General features: G+C 38.9%; 2 protein-coding genes and 1 long non-coding RNA gene across 4 annotated transcripts in view; 2 read left to right on the top strand and 1 right to left on the bottom strand.

The window, feature by feature from the left end:
- Positions 1-887: 887 nt before the first annotated feature.
- HSF5 (heat shock transcription factor 5) lies at positions 888-14,796 on the top strand. The gene is made up of 6 exons (XM_063298818.1): positions 888-1,845; positions 6,198-6,569; positions 9,301-9,398; positions 10,401-10,931; positions 11,698-11,875; positions 14,268-14,796. Exons 1-6 carry the CDS (start codon positions 1,137-1,139, stop codon positions 14,336-14,338), a joined length of 1,959 nt encoding a protein of 652 aa, XP_063154888.1. The 5' UTR covers positions 888-1,136; the 3' UTR covers positions 14,339-14,796.
- LOC134493974 (uncharacterized) lies at positions 7,964-16,407 on the bottom strand. The gene is made up of 3 exons (XR_010067625.1): positions 16,280-16,407; positions 10,398-10,464; positions 7,964-8,178 (listed from the first exon to the last, which is right to left on the bottom strand). It is a non-coding gene; the product is annotated as an uncharacterized LOC134493974 (long non-coding RNA).
- A 406-nt stretch (positions 16,408-16,813) lies between these two features.
- Positions 16,814-24,708, top strand: part of RNF43 (ring finger protein 43) — a 45,780-nt gene continuing 37,885 nt past the window's right edge. For both annotated transcript variants that reach the window (XM_063298808.1, XM_063298799.1), the window contains exon 1: positions 16,814-18,698. In XM_063298808.1, coding sequence (XP_063154878.1) covers positions 18,462-18,698 — 237 coding nt within the window. In that variant the 5' untranslated portion in view covers positions 16,814-18,461. The remainder of the gene's footprint in view (positions 18,699-24,708) is intronic.

Raw genomic sequence — 24,708 nt, 5'->3', positions numbered from 1 at the left:
CAATGCATCAAGGAAAGTAGTTTTTAGTTTACAAGAACATTTCAGTTCTACTATATTCTGCACAGACTCCCCAATTGGTCAGAGAAATTGGAAGGTACACAGAACTGCAACAAGTGTAATCAGGCAATTGATCAGGTCTTGGGGGGGCTGGAGAAAAGCCAATGAAGGGAAGGGGAGCACCTCCAAGTTCCTGCACAGATGTCACACATAAAGTCTAGACAACCTCCAGGGGAGATGGGGGTGATAAATTTGATTAATAAACAAACAAACCTCTTCTACCACCCCAGAATCTAGGACATAGAAAAATGGTCTTATGTTACAGGAAGGTACATTGCAGCTGAATGTTAGGAAAGATATATAATAGTACAATAGTTCAACAGTGTTAACAATTACCAAGGAGCATTATGAGCTCCTCTGGTCTGGATGTCTTCTCAGACTGGACAGCCATCTGTTGCCATGCTTTTATCTGGATTCCTGCAGGGAACTGGGAGTTGACCTCAATTGTTGCCTAAAATTCCAGGTAACACAATGGCCCCTTCTCTACCATTCTAAGAACACTGTATGGGAACCAGCCTGATGATGATAGAAAAGGTTTTGTCCTGCTGCAAAGATCTTGTGTAAACTTAAATCTTTCTTAAAGTTACTCTTCTTATCAAGGACAACTGGGTAGATACCGAAGCCACCTGTAGTATCGCACTGGGCAACAGAACCGTTCTGCTCTCCACCATGGCAGCAAACTAGAGAGGGCCAAAAAAGGCAGCTACCAGGTCTAAGCGTATTGTGTGAACGCAGGTACAAGGTTCTGTTCCAGCGAGAGGGGCGGTGTGATTTTAACTGTTTTCTCGCCAAGCGAAAGGTTGAAAGGCAGAAACAGAGCCCCGGCCGGCGCGGTCTCTCCGTCCGAGACTTTTGGCGGGAGAAGGTGGCCGGAGCGCGCGCCGCCAAGCAGCCCGGTCAGCCCGCTCTGCCTCGACGGCGGCGATGATTGACGGCGGCGTCCGTTGGAAAAAAGCCGATCGGCCTCACGCGGGCCTTCCACCGTCCGTTGGACTGAGGGGGGGAGGCAGGCAGAGAAGGCGAACGGGCGCGAGGCGGCCTCGAAAGCCTGGTAGCTCCCCGCAGACCGAGCCACCCCGATGGAGGACCCCCTGCTCTCGGCCGCGCCCATTAACCCCAACAACTTCCCCGCCAAGCTGTGGCGCCTGGTCAACAGCCCGCGCTTCCGCTCCATCCGCTGGGACGCCCGAGGCGAAGGGCTTCTCATCGACCAGCCCTTGTTCGAAGCCGAGCTCCTGGGCGCGGGCGGCAGCGGAATGGCCGTCGCGGTGGGAGGCGGCCCGGGGGGCGACGGCGTCGGCCCCACCTCCGCCGGCGGCTCTTCAGCTTCTCCCGTGTCGTCATCATCGTCCTCCTCCTCTTCGCCGGAGCTGTTCAAGACGACCAATTTCACCAGTTTCATCCGGCAGCTCAACTTGTACGGCTTCCGCAAGGTGGTGCTAGGCCCGCCGGGAGGCAGCGGCGGATCCTCGTCTGGCGGCGGATCCGCCGCAGGCGCCTCAGCTGCCGCCTCGGCCCCAGGCGGCCCCTTGCATCACTTCCACAGCCCGCACTTTCGCCGCGACCGGCCCGATCTGTTGGTGCACCTCAAACGCCTGACCAGCGCGAACAAGGCCAAGCTCGCCGCAGGCCTAGAAGTCACCAGCCGGCCGCCCAACCGCTTCCAGCGCCTCCTCAGCACCTCCCTTCACGGTGGCGAGGCCCTCCTCAGCCAGCAACATCAGCACCATCACAATCCCCCGCCGGCACATGCCGGGGCCGTGGCTGCCAAGAACGACAACAAGCCCGGTGAGAGAGGAGGGTGCGATTGCCGTCACCACGAACAGCACCTCCTCCCTTGTGCAATAAGAATGTTACTAACAGCAACAACGATATCGTAGTAGCAATAAAGGTTCAGCGTTGGGGAAATGGTGCTAAGCACTTGCAGGGTGCATCATGCATCCTGAGGAACCATAGTCTGCCAGAGTATAGCCCCAGTTCAGTGAGAAAGCATGTTCAGAAGCTCTCCAATTTCATCCTGAGCATCTCAATCTTTGCAGAAAAAAACAATGAAGAGAACTGCCCTTAGATTTAAGAACACTGAGTTTTCTCTGTGCCCTTACGGCTGTATTTGTACATTTTTACCCTAACTGGGCCACTATTTTTGCTCAACTTAGCATTCTGGGTTTGCACGTTAAAGTATGAAACACATAGCCAAGGTTCATCTAGTCAAATATGATTGGCTCTTCAGTGTGTTATAGGAATAAAGCGTATAACTCACTGGCTTGATTCACACAACACACTTAACACACCCAGATCAATTAAAGTTCTAGTGGTTGCATTTGCACAATATACTAAGCTTGATTGCTACTAGTTTTGGTTAGCTTTTATGTGGCCTAGTATGTCATTCAAAGCCACACTGTTTGATTAGTTAATTATTCAATTTATTATATGGACCAGAAAATGAATTTTCTGTAACCAGGTTAAGTGTATTGTGTGAATGAAGCCATGCAGTCACTAACAAGTGGTATGAACCATCCAAGGGTCCTGGCTCAAATCTGTAGTTACCCAATGTCAATGCAAAATCCATACACTTCCACGTTCCAAGTCTGGCAATTGGATAAAGTCCTTTAGTTTGCCACACATTATACTGAGTGGTTATGGACGTGTGGACGTAATATTTTTAGTTACAGAGTCTCCACTCTTCCAATTGACTAGCTAAGGTTTTAAAATAGATCTCACTGAAGTCCTTTGCAAATAAATGTTTTCAGAACAGAAACATTCCTTTACTGTTTAACATATCCCCAAATACATCCTTGCAATACAAAATAACCACCTCTCTCTAATCTTTAATGACAAAATCTCATACAAGTTTCAATCCCTACCTATTGCATCCATTGATAACTATTGAAAGACAGAAGGAAAATCCATTCTGAACCCACTCTGCTTGAAAAGATGTGTTCCAGACAAGCTAAAATATTGTATTTTAATGTACATGCTCTTATTTCCTTCTACTCTGCAGATTTGAGCTGTGCAGTGCCTTACAAGGCTGATAGATCCAATGAGGAGCAGGATTCACCCATTCATTTAGATGTTGCACCTGCTCTATGACAAATTATTCAGAATAATCATCCCTACTTGGTGCTATTCTGCCAAATCTTTATATAACCTGACCAGTAGTTGAGTTTAAGGTAAAGGTAAAGGTTTCCCTTGACGTAAAGTCCAGTCGTGTCCGACTCTAGGGGGCGGTGCTCATCTCCGTTTCAAAGCCTTAGAGCCGGCGTTGTCCATAGGACACTTCCGGGTCATGTGGCCAGCATGACTCACGGAACGCCGTTACCTTCCCGCCGAAGCGGTACCAATTAATCTACTCACATTTGCATGTTTTCGAACTGCTTGGTGTGCAGGAGCTGGGACGAGCAACGGGAGCTCACCCCGCCGCGCGGTTTCGAACCGCCGACCTTCCGATCGACAGCTCAGCGGTTTAACCCGCAGCGCCACCGTTTATTTGGGCCTAGCATATTTTGTGAATCCAGCCAATTCATTACCTAAATCATGATTAAACATGATTTATTGTGTACTTTCTTTTCCCAAAGGATGCTGGGAATTAATTTTTTTAAAAAATCTGAGAAACTGCAGAGGTTTAGCTGGCTGATTTGGAAGAAGAGATATGCTTATGCATGTATTATCTGCTCCATCTTTTGTTAGAGTATGCTTGCAGCGGTTAGTTTTTTGCAGTTTCTCAATATTCATCTTAAATAGTTGGTGCTGTTTGCATTTTGTACTGTCACCATTCTTTTGATTAGTGCAGCTCTTTTTCAAGTATTTTTCTAGCATTAAGTCTCCAATAATCTCCTATGAACAAACAGGTGCATATCATTGATAGCTTGAGCACCAAGTTTACTAGTTGCTATGGCAATAGAAACATTAAATATTGCTTGTTATTCATAGGACCAGGATAAAAATAGACTAAATTGTTCATCAAGATCAATCTAAGATTACTAGCAAGTGAATAAAATTTAAACAAAAGGAACAGGAGGGGGAGCAATGGAGCAGGCATTCTGTTCTCTGTTTTTAATAAGGCATTATTTTTCATTTGGAATCACCACCACAGTCAGGGGAGAAAAGGTAGAAATCTCCCAAACAGCTGGAAGAGGTACTTCATAGCTGGTCACTGTAAGCAGCTTAGAGGAACAATGTGTCATTTCTCCTTTTTCATTGCATCCTGTTACTAGGATCTTTTCATGTAAGGCAGTATTGCTACATAAATATCACACCCATGTAAGAAAAGCTCACATATATCATCAGATGTAACAAATACATGCACATCAGTCTTAATGTGTGAAATCATAGGAATATAACAAACATGCATATGGAAAAAGAGATGTACACATTTTTCTTTCCTATTTCAGTACATGCCTGGAAAGAAAAGAAATCCAGTATTGATGCCACTTTCGTAATTTGTTCATAATCCTACTTGTCTTCTTGTTTGACATAATTTTTTTGCTTGCTCCTCTTAACACATTTGTTTACACTTTTTTACGTTTCCTCAGTCAAATTCAAGAAGGCTAACAATATTTTAACAAATAAAATATTTCTTATAATTGCAAAATATGAATAAAGCATGAGGATGTGATAAAACAGCAGAAAAAAGTTAAGTTTACAGGAAATGGTTTAAATAATTTAACTGAACAGCTCCTAGCAAGTTAAAGCAATGAGAGAATAGTCACTCTTAGAATATTTGAACTATCCAATATAAGTCCAAAATAAAGATTACAACAAACCTCATTTGGGAGGGAAAAGGTATACTGTAGCTACTGAAAAAACTCTCTTTCCAAACAAGACTACTTCTGAGAGTTTATCAGCACTAGGATGTCTGTTGAAAATTTCCTTGGGCTGTATGAACAGCAGAAGGTGGTCCTTCAGATACTCTGGTCCCAAAATAAAATGTTTTTAAAGAATATCACCAGTCCTCTAGATTGGGTCCAGAATAAACTAGAAGCCAGTACAATTCTTTAAATAAGAGAATCACATACTTCCAACAGGTGATAACTGCTTAACTGCCTAGTTACTGAATTCTGGCTCAAGTGTAGTTTCCTAACACTTTTCACAGGTAGTTTCATATAGAATTTATTGCAGTAATACACAGACCTGATGTACCTAAGATATGTGTCACTTGATAGAGTTGGGATCTTCAGGAATAGGTGCAGAGATGCACCAGCCTACAGTAATGCCTATAGATTAGACTACTGCATCAAGTTGTATGTGAATGTAACTCAGAAGGTAGCTCAGAAATTGTAAAAATGTTTTTAAAGATCTGTGAACCTGCAAACTAAGGCAACATTTTTGGAATACATTTAATAGCACAGAAAACTACTGATTTCTAGCCCATTTCTGATCTAATTTAAGCTGCTGGTTATTATCTCATGTTCTTCACAACTTGAAATTATAGTAACTGAAGAACACTTTCATAAGCTTATTTGTAGACTATTATTGAGGTCTTTGTCTACTTGCCATAACTCACTTTCAGAGTTATGGCAAGTATCAAACAGAAGAAAAGCCTTCCATTTGTGGAATACTCTTAGTGTTATTCTCTTGGTGCCAGATGAACACTTTTTAAGAATTACTTTTTATCCCAGATTATTTCTTAGGTGTTCATTTAGTAATTTTTATTTTTACTGTATATTATTGCCACTGTTAACTATTATTAAAAAGGGCTCTATCCTAGCTGATTCTGAATGGATACTCCTAGTATCAAATTAAACATATTAATCAAGGGGTGGTGATAAATCAGCCCACTGGTATTATAGTTGTACTATCTAAACAGCTGGTGTCTTCTCCCTGAAATCCAAGTTATGTATCTCTCTAGGGTTTTCCTAGCCCTATGGTAATGTCACAGGGATGATTTGATATCCAAAGCAGGGTTAACTCTCATTTAAGGAAATCCTATTCCAGAATCATATATGTATGTCAATTGATTCAAATTAATGGCTTTCTAATTCTAATTAGGAAATTATTTGAGCACTGTTTGCTATAACATTTGATTAAAACTAATCTAGGCAAATATGCTTAGAAGTGATTATACAATATTATAGACTTAGCAGCTTCTGACTTATGTTTGATAACCTATCAAATTTCTCATTTTCCTCCCCCATCTCTAGCACCATTGACTTTAGAGCAGGTTCACCGATCTTTTCGGCGAGACAGTTTATCTCCTTATTCCTACCTGTCACCATCATCTCACAACCAAAATGCTTTTCCACTGAAAGGTTCCGATCGGACTCCTTTTCCTCCCAGAACATGGCAGAACTCCCTTGGAATGCTCCCAGGGCAAGTGGAGACGTCAACTTTTTCAGACAAGGGGGTCCCATTTCCCGTGCTGCAGAGGTTCCCAACAGAGGTAACTTACACTCTGCAGCCCAGCTCTACATCTGTGCACATTCAGCAAGGGCCTCAGACAATGGCCACATCTTCCCAGAAATATACCAGTTATGCAGCTTCAGCACCATACTCCCAAGCTTACTATCCAACAGGTAACATGTTCCAATATTAGTTTATTTCAGCAAAAACATAGAATTATGTTTTAGACTAGCAGGGGACAGAAGGTAGACAGAAATTTACTAGAAGACTAGTGAATTATCAACAAAGTTTTGTTTTTTAACAGTAGCAGCAACAGAAAACCTCCCATCCTACCACAAAACTATTAAAATGTCTGATCTGTAAAAATCAGATGCAAATTTGTATTATTGTACAGTATGTAGATTGTCTCTTTGTAGGACTTGTGATATGGTATCCCTGATAATATAGAAATGCCATGGCAATTCTGCTTGTTGTTTAGAGGAAAGGAGCACTAGGGAACATTTGGGGCTTCTGTGGCCTGCTAGTATTGTATTGCAGCTATTGTTTGTGACCACTGGCCATGCCACCTGCAGCTAATAGTAGTTGAAGTTCAACAACTTCTGAAGTTACACAGTTTTTCTTATCTCTGCAATAGTAGTCATCTGTCTCAAAGCAATGAGGTAATCCAGCCATCAAGCTATCATCTAAAATACTGATGGCAGCTCTCCACAATTCTTTTAACTGGAAATGTAAGAAAAAGGACCTAGCCTGGAATTTATACTTATATCTATACTTAAATATATACTTTAGAATTGTATATACTATATAAAATCACACAGCTACTTCTTAAATACTTGATATTTGATGTGATCTACTCCAAACATCTATATTCAATTATTTTCAATAATATCAGAAAATGACAATATTTTGATTCATGGCTTAAGCCTAAAAGCTATTTCATACGTATTCAGAGTCCATGTCACACACCTTGACCATGGACTAACAAAGCACATACAGTATGTCTATTTTTTAAACTTCAAATATCCAGGAAACTTACTGCGGAGATCCATGGCCTATGCAGTGTGTTCTAGCATATGTGATAATACAAAGGCATACATTTATTTAATGTTTACATTGCACCCACTGAAGTTTTAGCAGGGACTTGTGGCTCTGTCATATTAGCTTGTGCTGTTCATATTAGGTAAAGCAGCCCTGGGATTTTGCCTTAACACAACAAGCAAACAAAATGTTCAGACAGACTGTTCTATTTTAAACATCAGTGCTGTCAAAGCTGTGCTCTTCTACTGAGGTCATACGCAGATACTTGGTTAAAAATCTTCAGAGCAGTAGGATTATAAGCCGGTGAGGGAAAAATGTATAATGTCAAAGAATAGAGAAGAATTCAACACAATCATTTTTCTGAATGATAACCTGGTAATTTACATTTTAAACTTATTTCAAAAGTTGGTTCTATAAGTTAGTTGTGTCCAGTGTCCAGTGAGGCTGAATATTATCACTAAATGCTAGTTCTTTCTTTCCCTTATACAATATTGCCTTCAGAAATTCCACAACTCTTTGATGATGCTGTGCGTTAAAAAACTTAAGTTATTAAAGAAATTGGTGACACTATTGATGCAATATATGTTCAACTCTATAGTCTAGCTAAAGAAAAATTCTTCGATGTGAGCCTGTTTTCAATTTGTCACAGGTAGATTGCAAGTAGTTTGGGAACTCTGTGTTGTCTTCTTTTCCAGTGAGTGGAGAGATTCATCAAAACAATATCCCTGGATATGTTTTCAGATCCTAGCACAGCAAAATGCAATCAGATTCAGAAGAAGAAATATGCATAGTATTATCAAACTACTAGTAGTCATGATACAAACAGTTTTGTACAATAGGATATATTATAATTTCCTGGATAGAGGAGGAAAGTATGAGCATGCTCAAGAAAAAGTACCACCACAAGAGAAGAATAAAGACTTGAGACAAAATCTAGATTGATCAAGTTTGTCCCTGAATTCACTTTTGCCCATCTGGAAAGTATATTTCAGAATACAGAGACATACCTGAATATAAATTCCAGTTCATTTAATCACTCACTGAGTGATTTTACACTTTTTACTAGCTGACTCTCTATATAAATTGGGCTTAATAATGGTAAAAAAGTGTGCACATATTTTTGTTTTCATGGGCTAAAAAAATTGCTATATGTGAGACAGATTAACTACCCAGTGATGAGAGAAATAAAAGTAGAATAATCTGTGTTATGCATTCTTTTGCATTTGCCTATTTGAAGACCTATCTAAGTTTTCCTATCTAACCAGGTTAAGTAGCCAGTCCAGGCAGTGGGGTTCAAGTCTTACCATAGGGGCCCAGTCTCTATAGATCACAATCTATAAGGTACAATCCTTTATAAAACTATGATTGGCAATCCAACCCTGAATCTAGCTATTCACAAATCGGATTAATAAAGAATTTCCCTAGAGAGTCTTTTTCCATATTGCTTGGGCTTGGTCGGCCTATATTGACACACTATATGGGGCTCCAGGCTTGCTTTTGATTTGGGAGGGGGGATGTATTAGTGTATTTTACCCAGCAGAGAACTGTTTTCAGTTTTCCTAGGAGATCGTATTTATAGAACCCTTTCTAACCATCTATTGAAAGCATATAAATCATTTACTTATGGGAAGGGGAAGGTACTCTGGTAGTGCTTGAAAAGAGGAGTTAGATTATTTGATTAGTCCTCAGACTATGTATACTTTTTATATAGGTCCATGGCTTATCTGTCTGATCCCATACCATAATCTCCTGCTAGATTAGAATTAGCAGAACTATAATAGTATTAAAAATGCAATTCAGAAAATCCCTTTTAATAACTGGAAATACCACTTCTGCCTTTTAATTTTTTTCTTCCTTTCTTTCTAGCTGTATTACAGTGTTGCTCTCCACCTACCCATATGGACCCCCTAAGTGGTTGTGGTAGTCCTACAGCCTCCATCTATACACACTGCAGCTATTTTCAGGTGAGTGCATTGGCTAGGTTCCAGAGACCTGTCTGAGGCATGTCCAAAGCAATATACTGTATGTTTCTCTGAAAGCGGACCCTGCTGTCAAGTTCTGAAACTTCACTTTGTTTCAGTAGTAGTTAGGGGTATGGCATTAAGGTTAAAAAGGAAAATTTGAGAAACACCAGATTGATTATATTTGTGGCTCAACTTTGAGGTATAATTTTTGTTCATGGCAAATTACTTCAATAATTAGAAAGGTTAATGCCAGTTTGGTATAGTCGTTAAGGCATCAGGCTAGAAACTGGGAGACAGTGAGTTCTAGTCCCACCTTAGGCACAAAGTCAGCTGGGTGACCTTGAGCCAGTCACTCCCTCTTAGCCCAAGGAAGGAGGCAATGGCAAACCACTTCTGAAAAAACCTTGCCAAGAAAACTGCAGGGACTTGTCCAGGCAGTCTCCAAGAATTGGACACGATTTTGAACAGAGATATATGTATATTTGTATATTTGTGTGTGTGTGTGTGTGTGTGTGTATAATAGTTGTAGAATGATATATAATCTTTAAAGATTCTGTTAAGTATTTTTGTTTTAGGGAAAATAGTTCTTATGAAACCATAAATATCTATATTTAAGCGCTTTATATTAATTGCTTTGGCTCTGAAGTAATATAAATTATTCACACAATAGAATTTCTCCCAAGATTTCTCAAGAGTAATGACAGAAAGCCTAGTCCAAATACAATCTCTACTGCAACATTGTTATAGTAAATAGAAATAATATTTATTTATTTGCTTGCTTGCCTATGTACTTATAGCCTTTTCTTTTAGGGATAAGTGATAAAGAGGACACCAGAATTAAAATTTGTTAATGAAGAGCTTTGATTCTTCGTATTTTTTTCAAAAGTAACTGTACTATAGACAGTATATGCTAAAGACAGATGTATTATTGGGTTATATTGTCTTGTTTTACTCAGCAGTGCTTAGTCTAAAATGTACAAATAAATGTCTGTGTCTCACCAGAATCCACCAATGCAATCTTCATATCCAGTTGAATTTTTGCCTTCTAATTGGTCCTGCAACACCTCTGATGAAAACAAAAAGACAGAAGTCAATCTAGAAGCCGTCTTTCAGATTGTTGATGAAATGCATTCATCCCCAAAGCTGGAAATGGTAAAAGTAGAACCAGTGGAGAACCAATGTCCAACTTCGCAGTCAAACCGAAACCAGCAATTAATAGTTAATCCAGGGAATAGCGATACAGCTTCTTCAGGTCAAACCAGCCACTTAGAACCTCTGACACCTGTAGGCTCAGATATTACATCCTTTGTTGTAGAGTCTGAACAAGCTATAGCATGTTCCTTGCCACAGTCTCCAGAGTTTATCTATGCTATTCATACCACAGAACCTGTGGAGAATACCACAGCTCAAATAGTGCAGCAGCCTACAGTCACACCACAAACATCAGCAAAGGTCAAAGAACAACTGAACCAGTCTTCTGCACAGTCTTCCATGGTATTTGTACAGGAGGAACTTCCATTCAGTCAGCCACAGGTATGGAGCAATATAAAAACTATGCTATATCCTGTATTGATAATCACATCTCAGTGTTCTTTAGTAGTAAGCAGGTATTTAAATTAGAATCAAAATATTTTATGGCATCATCAAATACTTGCTTTCCAAAGTTATAAAATACAAATATTGCATAATATACATAATTAACACAATTGAATATTGTAATCACTATTAAAAGTTTTAGGAGAAATCAGCTGTGTTCACATAACATACTTGGCAGGTCAGTCAAAAAACTAGCAGCAGTGTTCACACAACATTCTAAGCTTGGTTAACATTACATTTGCTTAGCTTTTTTGTCACTCAGCATGTTATGTGAACCCAGCCAGTTTCATTAGTTTATTGTTCAGTGAATTGTGTAAACTCAGAAAATGGGCTAATTTGATAAGTGAGTTAAGATGATGGTGATGATAATAAGGGTAAAGTTTAATTGTTCCTTGGAAGATAACTCCTTTTCCACAATAGAGAAGCCCATACATTCTGGTGGTGGTTTTGGATATGCTTTGGCACATTTAAACTTTTTAAAGAAATCTTGGATAATCAGCTTCCTACTTTTCTTTCTGAAGTCTTTGTTATGACATCATAGGTGGGAAAACAGTATAGGCCATCCTGGGGCCCTGGAATAGTAACAGGTTATAAATGAAATAAATATTATATTGTGGTGAAAGGGCTTCAAGGGCCTACACCATTGTTACCTGAAATTTTTGAAATAAAATTATTGCTTATTTGTGTTTTACTTCTTTATAAGGCGGATCCTAATATAAAGTGTCAGACAAATACATCAGAGACTGTTGCATCCTCAGAACAAATTGGTTTCCTCGTTTCAGAGGTGGGTCCTCTCAGCAAATGTGCCAAAGATTCAGTTTCATCCATCCAAACCAAATGCAGAGAAAGAAGGAGCAGTTCACAGAAGGGCAAATCCCCTGGTAAGAATGGCAGGCTTTCGGAGTCTTCTCGTATGAATTTATTTATATTGGAAATACTTGCGGCTGTGCTTTTCCTCAATTCTGTGGAAGAATTTTGTTTCTATTAGTTCTTCAGACACCAGCATTAATGATATTTAACATGAAGCACAGTTATCTTTTATACAAAGATTGAAATATGAGCTTAGGGACATAAAACCCTGATTACTAATGCACTATGGTTAACATTGATCAGCCCTCGTGCAGTTCTTAACCATAGTCTCCCATAGTTGCTCTTTGAGTGAGATTGGCTGCAACTAAATTTAAAATATACAGTAAATAAATAAATAGTCAAAGAGATGTGAGCAGAATTGTATACATACTTTTTCTGCTCAGCATTAGGCCCACCTACTTTTAGAAAACCATGTATAGGGTTTCAACTGAAGGAGAATTTGAGCATTAGAATGGAGGGATAACAGAATGTATCATCTGTTGACCTTTATCTGATCTCTTGACCATACAGTCAAAATACAGTCAAAGAGCTGAAAATGATTTGAGGCCTGCTCTGTGCAGGATTTGCAGGGCAGAATAGAACTTCAGAGCCTTACACATCTCTAGCAAAAGAAAACCCAACAACTCCTGAAGAAGGTTGCTCAAATGCCAAACAACTCTTACCATTAAGGAAGTTTGAAATGTTACACCAAAATCATATTTTATGCAATGATAAGTCTTTGTGGTAATTACAGTGCTTATGTGTTTTGGGGCTGTGTGTTGCATCTTTGGAATATTTTAAAACAGATTTTTGGCAGGAAGCCCCACCCTTACATTACTTACTTGCCCTAGGTTTAACTCCCAGCATTTTCCTTCAGTTCTTTTCTAATCACCATAGCAGTTGCATCTCAGAGAGCATTCTGTTTTGCTCAGAGGAAATTTTGATACTTTGACCATAAGCATTTACGGGATGGGAGTGCAATTGACCAAACATTGTTGTGACATCACAATGCAAACTCTGCCCCTTATATACTTGGATACAGTGTTGTGATAAAAGTATGAAAGGGTGGAGTATGCACCATGACATCACAGTGTATGCTTCATCATTTTGGCATCATGAAGGTTAGGAATGGATGCCTGTGACTTTATTAATTTCTTCCCTGATTGGACTGTATTTTGTCCAGGAGTGACATTTCTCTTTGGGGACATGAGTCCTGCAGCTTTTGAAATCTTGTTTTGGGAGAGTAAAAGTTGTGACAACAACCTTCCTCATTCTGATTAACATTTGGAAATGGGTTGACTATCTGCTTGCTAATCAATTGTCTCTTCTTGAAATAGTATGCTGTGATTTTTATTGTCATCTGCTTGTGCTGCACTTATGTATAAGTGCATATCAAATAAAAATATTAACACTAACACTATTAAATCTCCAAGTTCAGTCTATGATGCTTCAGCTTCATCTACTGCCTTTCTGAGATGGGTGTCTGCTTGACTTAGGCAACACTGTGATTGAAACTCACTACTTTTATTTGGCACTAGAGAACTCATGACCCATTGGGTCATTGTTTCAGAGATATTTCCTTACCAGATTCCTCAGTGCCTTCAACATTCTAATGTACTGGAAAAGTTCTAAAAAGTTCAGGGAGATATTCAGAGATGTATCTGCCTTGAAGGTAGCCAGTGTTGAACTGTATGACACAGTCAAACATCAGGAGTTGACTACAGGAAATGTTTTTGACATTTTATATTACTTCATAAAATGTTTTATGATAATTTTGTATGTCATAAAATGTTTTATAAAATTTGCCAAATTTCTGTTCCATGGGATTTTAGATGCATTCTGTAAGTTAGCCCATTTGAGGTATCTTGGTTCAAAAATTGTTGGCCTATGATGCACCGTTTCACACAGTTAAAGGTTACAAAGTTTCAAACAGACATGAGTTTTAGTAGTATATAGATAGATTACAGATAAGATATTAAAGTCAAAGCAGGTATCACCTTTAGCAGGGACTGTATTCTCCTGTCAGACCCATTGGTTCTTGTATCTTGATGTTATGTGCCCGTCCCATATTCTTTAACTATAGTTATTAACTATTCACCTTTATGCATTATATAAAGAGACCACCACCAAAAAAAAAAAGATTAGTTATCTGCAGCTGTGGATTTCTAAGTGGCCATCTGTGCAATGACTTCCCCTACCCACTTGGTATCTGTAAAATGTGGCAAGAAGGAAAATGCCTAATTTTTCATCAGAACTCTGTTCTGCCACAGCTGCTGGGGAACTATGTTTACCTGGCAAATATGGGTCTGGAACCCCATTAGCTAAGACAGACAGGGGTACATCTTCTATCTCTTAAGATGTACTTTACATCTTAAGCACCCACCTACAGAATAAATATTGGATTGCCATTTGTGTTCTTCCTAGATCTACATTTGCTAGTGGATGTGGCTTGCAAGCAAGAGCATTTTCCAAAGGAAGAAGAATTAAGGGAGTGAGAAGTTGGTGGAAAGTATGTACAAATACTGAGCAGTAGCCAGCTGGGGGAGAGCAGTGGCTTTCATTCCAGGAGTATTTTGGGGACTGTTCTGATAAATAAAACTTTCTTCCATTGCTTATTTTTGTTATAATTGTAAATAATCCCACCACTGTTTTTAATATACCTCTTTAATAGGTTTAAATTATTTTTTTAGCCTGTTTCACCTAATTAGTAAATGTATTTGTCCAAATCTGTTAAAAGTGGAAAAACTGTATTTCAAACAGCTGCCAGCAATGTCCCCATAGGATTGTTCACATTTCATTTGAGGACTGTTTATCTCATTTTCTAGTTAATTACACAAGAAGTTTTCTTCTTTCTTCATTTGTTCCACCTATAATAGCTGCTGGATATTTTATGTTAATGGAATATTCTTGTATTTTAATAATTTCCTCATTCTAGGGCCAAAGTAAAACAAATGTTAAGGCTTATGTTATTTTATTATATTGCTTAGCTTAAATGTCTTTGCAAGCTATTTTAACTTGTTCAACATGATTGTATTTATTGACAATAGATTTTAAAGAGTCATGGCTCTGTACTCATATGTATTTATGTTGTAATTATAATACATGCAAATGATGTAGCACGATGAGAATGTGCTTCAAGACTATTCTGATTTCCCAGAACTGTGAAAAATACGTAAAGATATACTTCCCAAAAAACGCAGAGAGATCAGATAGATCTATTATTCCAGTTGACTTTCTGCAGTTTCTAGATTTCTTACATCCATTATCAATGAATGGCAGGATGAACCAAAGTCAACCACACAAACTCAGCTACAGCCTCATATCCAGTTTGCAGGACAGTAATGTTGTATCATTTCCTGCAAAGCTTCCATTGCTATGATATACTGATTATTTTGAGATCAATCATTTTTCAGAGGCCCTATTTGCCCATCTATACATTCAGTCTTATTTTAAGACAAGGAATTAAGTGAAGAGTAAAATGCCACAGAAGCAGGGACAATACCTAGCAAGGTCTCTGAGTCTGAAAAGTGGTAAGAGGTGCTTATATATTGGTCCTGACTTAAATTAAAAACAGGCATTTGGTTCAGATCTGTTGCTGATCCATATAAATGGTGCAAATGAAGCTCATTCTTTATCATACCTGATTGGACTAGAGAAAGTATTTGTAGCATAGCTTTATTAATAATTCAAAATTATTAACAAAGAACTTTTACATGGGCCTCTATTTTTAAGGCTTGGTTTGGAAATGATAATATTTATATCTTTACATCTGTCTGTAAACTAACTGGAAAATGAGGCCAAGGAGCTGGATCTCCTACCATATTTATAGACCCAGTTATTTGGCTCTTAAGCATTTGTAGAAAAGAAAGAATATTCAAACTGGCAAAGGAGAAGAAAATATTCAAACTGTCTAAGAAATCTCTACAATATTGCTTGATGCTAATAAATACTCAGCATCTCTATCCAGAAGAACTTTCTCAGTACTTTCACAGTTTTCAGCTAAACTGGAAAGTAAAGTATTTGATTTTCATTTGAGTAAAATGAAGTACCAAATCACTCCACTCTCAAAAGTGTACTAAAGTGAAAGGACAGTCCACATAGTCGATTAGTTTTAACATTATTTTGTAAGCAATTAAAAACAAGAAATTCAGTATCAACCTAGAAATGGGAGATCTTCATTAATAATAAAAAGAACAAGGCAAAGGATCAAATATCCATAGTTTCCTTCTTTCATTTAAAGAAAATTAACCTTCCTCCTATCTAAATAAAATTATTGCAAAACTGGTTTTTGGCATGGAGTTCTGTACATTACTGAATACTTGACTTTCTAGTAATCTGAATGCTGTACCCAGTGGAATTATACCACATCCTAAATTACAACTTCAGTTGGGTAATCTTGCTTTGAAGTTGCCTGTCTGGCCTGTGGTATTACTCACCCAGCTGATGTCAGAAGACAGTAATAGTTGAATTCCAGATCTCTAAAAATCAGCATTACCTAAAATCTTCCTTGCAGTGGCTATTGGGAAAAAACAACACAACCAAAATTAGAAAGAGTTGAAGAAAAGTTAGCTGCAGACATTAGCTGTTCCAGCTATGAGTCAATCCTTCCATCAGTGGTGTAATTACTGTACTTCTAATTTGTGCCATTGAAAGTGCCATACTGAAATCTTGAAACAAAGATAAGTCCTAACACATTTGATGAAACTAACTTATTCTTCCTTTCCATTTCTCTGTACATAATTGTTCTGAAGCGGCAGCAAGTGAATCTTGCTCATACAGACTAGCCAGCCAATTCAGATGTCAGAAGGAAGCAAACGTTAAGTGCAATTTACCACTGAATCAGGAGAGGGAGTCTAGGAACTCTGAGAGTCACATTCAGGGGTGGAGTTATTGCCTTTGGCTGCTCCACCCTCACTTTGTGTCAGCAGGTAGAAAGTGCTTGCAGTCCTAGGGGAGGGAGGCAGAGAGCACAAGCTTCAAACTACTTTTGCCTTCCAGGAGCTAAGCCAGTTGTGATTCTCTGGAAAGAAGGCTTTCCCAGGAGCTCTGCAGAACTTCTCAAGTCTACTTCATCCCACAGGGCCCTGTTTTGCCTTTGAAGAATGATTGCATTGTGTTTTAAATGCAGTCTTCTGATGGATATCTGCTGTTTCAAGCAACTACTACTCTGCTTACTGCTTAGATATGCCTACTATAGTTGCTGAAAGAAGGGGAGACTACTTTGCTCAAATTCAAAACGAGTTTCCAGAAATTCTCCTGGATTTTTAGCAAGATTTTTAGGTTGTTTTTGGAGACTAGATTTCAGCCATGCCTGACCGACAAGCCTTCAGACTGGAGTCAATTTTTCCTTCTGATTCAGACTGTGGAATTTCACATTTACCTGTATAGAAAGTTTCTGTGAGTTTCCCCTACCTTCCTTTCCTTCCCCGAAATCTGTAGGTAAGATTCAGCATACATTTTGATAATTGAACTATTTTGTCCATGATCTTTCAAAAAGCTACTGGGATTATTATCTTTTTCCCTCATGGATTCTTAGAGGCAGGACTACGTAACAGGTCTGCATACCAGTTTAAATTTATTTTCTGTGATCAAATATTTTAGCTAATAAATGTCTACAGCTTTTTTACAGCTATAATCACTGGCTGTGGAGCATGCTTTTTAATGTTTAATTGTCATTTAGGAAACATTCTGAGATTTGCACAGGAATGAAATAAAACACACAGGTGTATCTGTAGTTGTTTTTCCTGTTTTTTAGCTTCCAAGTTCTGGAAAACATCTGAGAAATGCCTTTTTTATTTCATAAATTTGGGGAGCCACAGACTATATTTTCTGTGTTAAAAATGACAAATCGCTGGAAAATTCCAACTTAAAAAACTTGCTTTAATACGATGAGGTGAGTGAGGTACAGGCATTAAAGGCATTCAAAGATGAATAAAAGATCAAACAGATGACAATGATTTAATTAAGAAAAACCAGGTTTGCATTCTAATTCCTAAATGCAAGTACATGCATGGTTACTTTGTGCTTTAATGTGTGGCATAAATAGAAGAGAAAGACAAAAGTAGTTAGCATTAACAAAAAAGAATATATCGAAAAGCAATTCACTGGTCAGGAGTCAACAAGGGGTGCTAAGGTCATCTGATACCAGGGTTTGGTCCTGTTTGCCATCCTAGGATCTAAAAGCCTAAAAGGATTTGGGAAGCTGATATTGTCTTCCATGGGGAACTGTCTAAAACCAGCTCCAGCAGTCTTCCTAGAAGGAACCAAGAGCTCTTCATACCATATGCTATTCATGCCCCCTTGGTTTTGCTCACCATGTCTGAATTTATCTGGAGGAGGAGGAGGAGGAGGAGGACCTGATCAGGGGTTCTTATAATCTTGTGAAGCTCAAGGCTTTTACAAACACGTGGCATGAAGAAACTTTGGAAATAAGGGGAGAGGAAAGCCTGGAAGAAGCCCCAGGTAACTCTCCTTTGCTTCTTGTTTGCCCCATTGACTGCAGTTACACGGAGGGCTATAATCCTCAACAATTTTACCAGTTGTTGGAACCTGCTGGTGGGGTGACGACACATTCCTGAGCAGTATGTGTGGCCAGAGCACACTGCTGCAGCTGGGAGCATGAGTGTTGGCCCCCAGCTACAGCTGGCAGTCCTCTGGCCTTGGCTGCTAATGGCTATGCTGCAGATACGACTAGGCTACTCAGGACTGGCACTGGTGGCAGCCATGGAAGCAGAGCGGACTTTGGCCCAGAAGGCGATAATTCGAGTAATTCCTTTCAAGCTGGAACCCCTCATACTGGAAGGAGTCTTTGCTAGCATTGCAGAGATCACCCCTGCTGAAGGGAAACTGTTGCAGGTAAGCACATCTTTATTCTGTTGCATTGGTCAATCCCATGGTAGGTCTGCTGGCCACATTGGTATTTTATTTTGCTGTGTAACTAAAGACACCAAGTAGAGCTACCCACCTTGTGGCTTCACAAAGCTTTTCTCATTGTATCCCTTTTTATAGCCATTCATCAGCTAAGCAAACATAAATGAATAGGTGGGAGCACGTTGTTGTTGCTAGGGTCATTTTCAATTTTGTTCTGTATGAATGAAATACAAAGTTATGGACTATCAGAGGCACTCTCACTGAATGCATGGTTTTGGCTTTACCTCTGTGCTTATTTCATAAAAAAAAAATCTGTTCCGGTGGTTCCTTTTCACCATAAGAATATATCTAATTGGGTATTTCCACATGTTAGTGATCTTACCATGCCTTTTGTAAAGAGCTTTAAGTGACAACCAAACCTCTTCTCTCCCACAATGACTCAGGAATGTCAGTCTTGAATTCTCTTACTTTGATCAGCAGAGAGAGATGCTCAGAGGAACTTTCCATAGTTTAAGCAAGAACCAAATGGAAAGACTGAATGAACTTCATTCTCTGTTGTAAAGTTCAGTCTATTGTGATGAAGTGCAGTTGCTGGCCTGACTTCATGTGCCATCTTGCCTTGCAACCTGTGACTCACCTTGCAGGGTCCTCACATGACTTGAACTCATTGTTCACAAGGAGAGTAGTGCAAAGCCCAAGCAATGTCATATTATACAAAATGCAGATACCATACTAAGTTGCTGATGCCTTCAGTAGTAATGTTTAGAATGAAACTGAAATAGCAAGTGTGTTGGAACTGTTGATTAGATTCAATCAATCAGTTTCAGGGTGGGATGGGAAGCTTGAAAGTGTTATTGGGGATTGACAAATGCTCATAGAGTACATTGGATGAAGGCATTGTAACTGCCCAGGAGAAACAGTTTATTTCTTTTTGGTTTTCTCCTCTGAAGTTAATTCTAATCACAGGGCAAACAAACATACATTGCATACTACTTTTAGATCTTATCCTTTGGGAAAAACCACAGTCCAGTGATAGATCACCCAGTTTGCAAGCAAAAGATCCCAGATCACATTCCTGATATATTCAGTTCAAAGGATCTCAAGTAATCAGAACTGAAAAAGACTCTGACCTGAGAAAGCTGCAGTAGAAAAGACTGGGGACATCCTCTGACTGCATAAGGCAATTCTGTTCACATGAACATGCATCCTTTTTGAGACAGCCATAATTCAATGACAGGATCTTTTCTTAGCATGTAGATAATCAACTTGTCATCCTAACAGCACCTGTTAAAGGTATGTGAGTAACAAGGAATAATCTCCGCCTTAGATCTTGCAATGTTGCTACCACCGCATAAGATAGGCTCATATGGGTGCTATTTTTGAAAATATCATCATAGTGTGTGGCAGGGAAGGTAGTCCTTCACTTTTGTAATGTACATTGTGGCCTCAAGCTGACAGTGATATCTACAGTATTAGCCCTGATTCTAAATCCTTGTTTGACTAATTCTGAGCAAATCACAACCATTCTGTTCCCAAAGGATATCTATTACAATATCCATTATTCTAATGTGTATTAGAATAAGTTGGTGTTAAAAAAGAACTCCAAAAACCTAAAGACAGAATGAGGTGGTAATCTTCTGTGCATTTTCTTATGTTGTTTCAAGTTTTAAAGGGATTGAGCCAAAGAATTTAACAGAGATGACATTTTTCTGACCACTTTCATTGCTATGCAATTAGTATTATTCACAGGTTTTCTATCTCCCTTTTTGGGGGAGATGGGCGGTGATAGAAATTTGAAAAATAAATAAATAAATCTATCTCGCCTTCTTCCTCTCCCCAAGAGCTCCATATGATATATCTATTGTAAGTAGTGTTTTCCTCTTTTATCCCCACAACAAACCTGTGGGGAAAGTTAGCCTGAAACATAGTGACTAGCCTGAGGTCATTTAATATTATTAACTCTTCATAATAACAGCAGTACCCTCAGAGTGCACAATTTGCAAAGTAGGAGAGGACCCTGCTACCCAAGGCATGCAGTCTATCCAAATTGGAAAACAAAGTAAGTGGAGGAAGTGCCATAATGTGGAATTTTTCAAAATGCATCTATGTAGGTTTGATTACAAGGTAGGTTACAGTAGGATATAGGAAGGGGGAAATTTTATTATCTTTTTATTGTTTTAAGTTCACATGGAGAATATTTTAGTTTATGATGTAACAGTAGCAAGTGGAAGGAAATCCATATACCTATATGTCAGTGTACTGCAGTCAGCGAGTTTGCTAACAGTCTGCTCCACCTAACTGTAAGGCAACCTGGATCTGTTTTCAGGGAAGTACATGGACCATATTCAGTGCTCTGATCAGCTTGTATATATTTATGGCCTCAAAGTGGGGTGATGCCATTTGTATAGTTGGCTTCATGAATAATTCTAAAAAAAACAATCATGGTCATTTTTAAACATGTCTTCAGAGCAGTTTTAAAAAGTACGTGGATTATGTACCAATCCTAAAATCACTAAAATAGCTGTGTATTAATGTATTAGCTGGTAAAAGGGGAAACTGCAATGCCTAAGGGAAAGAACTGAAATGCAAAAAAAGGAAGAGTTCCAAGTGGGATTTTTTTCGAGAGCTATTGAACCACAACTGCCAGAATTTTGCTCTATAGACTAACTGTTGCATTATTCATTTGATCATAACTCAAGACCATTTTGGACCATATAAGTGAAAGCAAGTATCTTATACTATACCTAAAAGAAACAAATAGCTGAACCAGCTGAGCAGTTACTTTGTGGAGACAGATTCCCATTTCCAGATCTTTCATAGAAAACAGCTACTGTGTTTTATGTTAAGTGAAGTTTCTGAGATGTCTTTTAGGGGCAGCTCCACTGAAAACATTGTAATGTTGAATCCTGGAAATTACATATTAAATTATATAAGACTGTCTCAGAGGAGTGGGCAATTGATTTTGGTGGATGTAGGGGGTGTCCTTTTTGTACCAGAAGAGGAAGAAGCTGTCATGCAGGGACATCTTCTCTGAGCGACTAAACCTGGTACAATTTGAAAACTGAGTTGCTGAAGGTGGGTGGTTCACAACTGCCAGATAGAGGGATTTTATTGTATTAACCAGCTGCTTGTGTGGAGTATTGATAGTTTATCTTGGTGTGAAGGAAAATGCCTATGTGGCTAAGGAAAAAGAAGGACTTCTACTGTTTCATTGAGCAACTGGTACCAACAGACTATCTCTCAAATTCAGATGTTCCTCACAGAAAAGATGAAGAGTGGAAAGCAGTGATGCTAGGAAGGCAAATGTTCAAGTTATGGTGAGCTTAGGAATGGATACCAGTAGGTGATTAGCCAATAGGAGATGAAAGGTCAACAGGTGAATGAAACTGATAGTTGAGTAAGATCAAGGGGAAAAGAGTTGGGGGAAGTATCTCATAGGCTCTAGATCAGTAACACAATAACTTGGAGATAATTTGTCCCCCGCCTCACTTGCTAATCTGGAGACAAAAGAAACATCTGCAGAATGCAACGTGACCATGAACCTGGGACTTGCCAAGAGTCTGTTCTAGAAATGGACTGTAAACTTATCTATCTTCATGCACTCTACCTTCAGATGGTCCCCAAGAGAATCAGTGGCTGACCATTAAAGGAATGAGAGTCCAAGTGTTGCTAACTGGAGCACAGAAAAGAAAAGGAACTGAGATAAATAAAAGGAACAGCTGAGAGGAAAGGAAACATAAGGGATGAGGTAGGGATATAAACAGGCTAAATTCGAAGCCCAAATTCTCAACATGAGTTTAAAACAATTTGCAATGTCATGTTAAGTCAGACTGGTGGTAGTCCCATGTTATACTAGATTTAGGAGAGGAGAGAAATCCTTAAATCATTTTTGGTTATACTGTATACTTGTGCTAGATCACAGAAGTTGGCATGATTTGGAATGGGATGAAGTTCCATTTCTTCCACTTTTTAATTTTAAAAATATCATATTGTCCCATGTAGCTTTGGACTGCAAGTTTTTAGTCAGGAATAAACCTCCAGGATTGGAGGCTTGCATCGTTATGCCAAGGCAAGCCAAGTATGTATAAATTGGACACTTCAAAGGCTGTTTTTTAACATGTATAGTAATCCAAGAGATCATCATCACTATAGTGACAGTATAAAACCTTTTGCCATAGTTTTAACCCAATCTTTTTAATTTAACTTCTATTTATTCAGTCTTTTCTTCCTATCTCACATTTCATACTTTCATTTTGACATTACCAAGCCTTTCTTTGAACCCCTCTCCCTTATCTCTGTAGCTCATAGAATATGCATTTTCTCTCTGTACCATTCTTAGTCCGCTCCTGTTCTTCCTGCAGATTCTTTCTGCTTGTTATGCTTTTTTTTTTTTTTGGTCTCTACCCAGCCCTGCTTTTCTTCTCTCCACTCTTCAGCAATGTAGTCAAAGCATACAGAATTACCACTCACCAAGCAATTCACACTCTTCACTAGGCTATGTAGTGATATACGGCATAATTAGCTAACTACTATAATCTGGACATTCTGGCAGTAACTTCATTGTGTTTCCAGGGAGAGGAAAAACACATCTTTCTATCCCCATCCCTGTGTAAGCCATGGATGTTTCTATAAAGAGGAGGAAGTTTGAACCAAAAACACACAATGAAGCAGTATAGTCCTCATACAGTGCCATCTTAGGTTTCATATTTGAGAACTTCTTACACCTCCATCTTATAGAATATGCTCTGTGTTGAAATATTTTGATATAACTATCAAATGCTACAAAGCCACAGAGGAGTGATTGATGGCTTTTCTTTAATGTGCAGTAACATATGTTGGTTCTGTAATAAATGGGCATCATTTGATATGGCTACTAGGATGCTCCATGTCAGACAAGTTGGCATTTCTGTCTGATAAGATCACCTATAATTGGCCCAATTTCTTAACATGTGGATTGGTTAATGCTGTAGTCCCTTGACTAGTTTAGCATGAAAATCAGAGAAACTTCTAATTGTACTGAAGCCAGCAGATACACTTAAGTAAATTTTTTGTTCTCAAAATTCTGACCATGCTTCTAGAAGGAGGGTTCCCAAGATTGCCAAAGATACTATGCTGCTATTCCACCTTTTCCTCATTAACATATTTATTAGGAAAAAGGGGAAAAAAAGACAGAAGGAATGCTGTGAGTGGGTGATGATCATATCTGATCCTCCGAAAATTCTGAGAATGAAACGTGATTGCACAGCTAAAGCCTCATCTGGAAGTATCTCAAATTCCTGGGAATCTGATGATTGTATTTCAAAAGTTATGAACTTGAATACTGATGTTAAACAACAGCAGAGATACTGCCTCACATTGGCAGGATAATTACAGAGGGCCCAACACCACTTAACCATCTTCTGAAATCTCAGGTAGCAACTGAATGAGTCAAAATATTTTCTTTGAAGTCTTATGGAATGGCCCAAGAAGATGCATCCAGACTCCCCAGTCTGACTGTAAGTCACAGTTCTTTGAGCAGGGATAATAAAATAGATCCCTTTCCTGAAGCCTAAATCTAGTCTGCTAAGGGTCTGCAAATTTTATGCAAATTATGTAATTTCATTTCAAATTAGTTCCTTTCTATTCATCCGTCTGTCTTTCTCACAAATGGTCTTTCCCACTAAAGTTTCTTTCAAGACCTGGGGTAAATATACTTAGGGTTGAGCACCCCTTCCATCCCCTTGACTCCCAAACCAGAGCTCTTTACTTTAGTGGTCATAATCCTTAATCAGCCCATCCCTGATTTGATATATACCTATCAGTTGCCATAAATTGAATTGCTGATGAAAATAAATCGTATGTCTCTAGCAAGGATTTACACTAGTGCTCCTTTTAGCTATAAGACACCAGGTTTTCATTTTTGTTGTAACTGTAATAATCTAAGGACATATGGCAATTAATGCAATGGAGTATGCACTATATTAACAACACAAGGACTATTCGTACATTAGGACAA

Source organism: Candoia aspera, chromosome 1 (assembly GCF_035149785.1).
Source record: "Candoia aspera isolate rCanAsp1 chromosome 1, rCanAsp1.hap2, whole genome shotgun sequence".
NCBI lineage: Eukaryota > Metazoa > Chordata > Lepidosauria > Squamata > Boidae > Candoia > Candoia aspera.
This window is presented reverse-complemented; position numbering and strand designations above follow the sequence as displayed.

What these genes read in the sequence shown, in the direction of transcription:
- HSF5 (XM_063298818.1), top strand. Translation starts at nt 1,137, where the DNA reads ATGGAGGACCCCCTGCTCTCGGCCGCGCCCATTAACCCCAACAACTTC. An exon ending in CAAGAACGACAACAAGCCCG is followed by an intron (nt 1,846 to 6,197) that starts GTGAGAGAGGAG and finishes CCCCATCTCTAG; the next exon opens with CACCATTGACTTTAGAGCAG. An exon ending in CCAAGCTTACTATCCAACAG is followed by an intron (nt 6,570 to 9,300) that starts GTAACATGTTCC and finishes CTTTCTTTCTAG; the next exon opens with CTGTATTACAGTGTTGCTCT.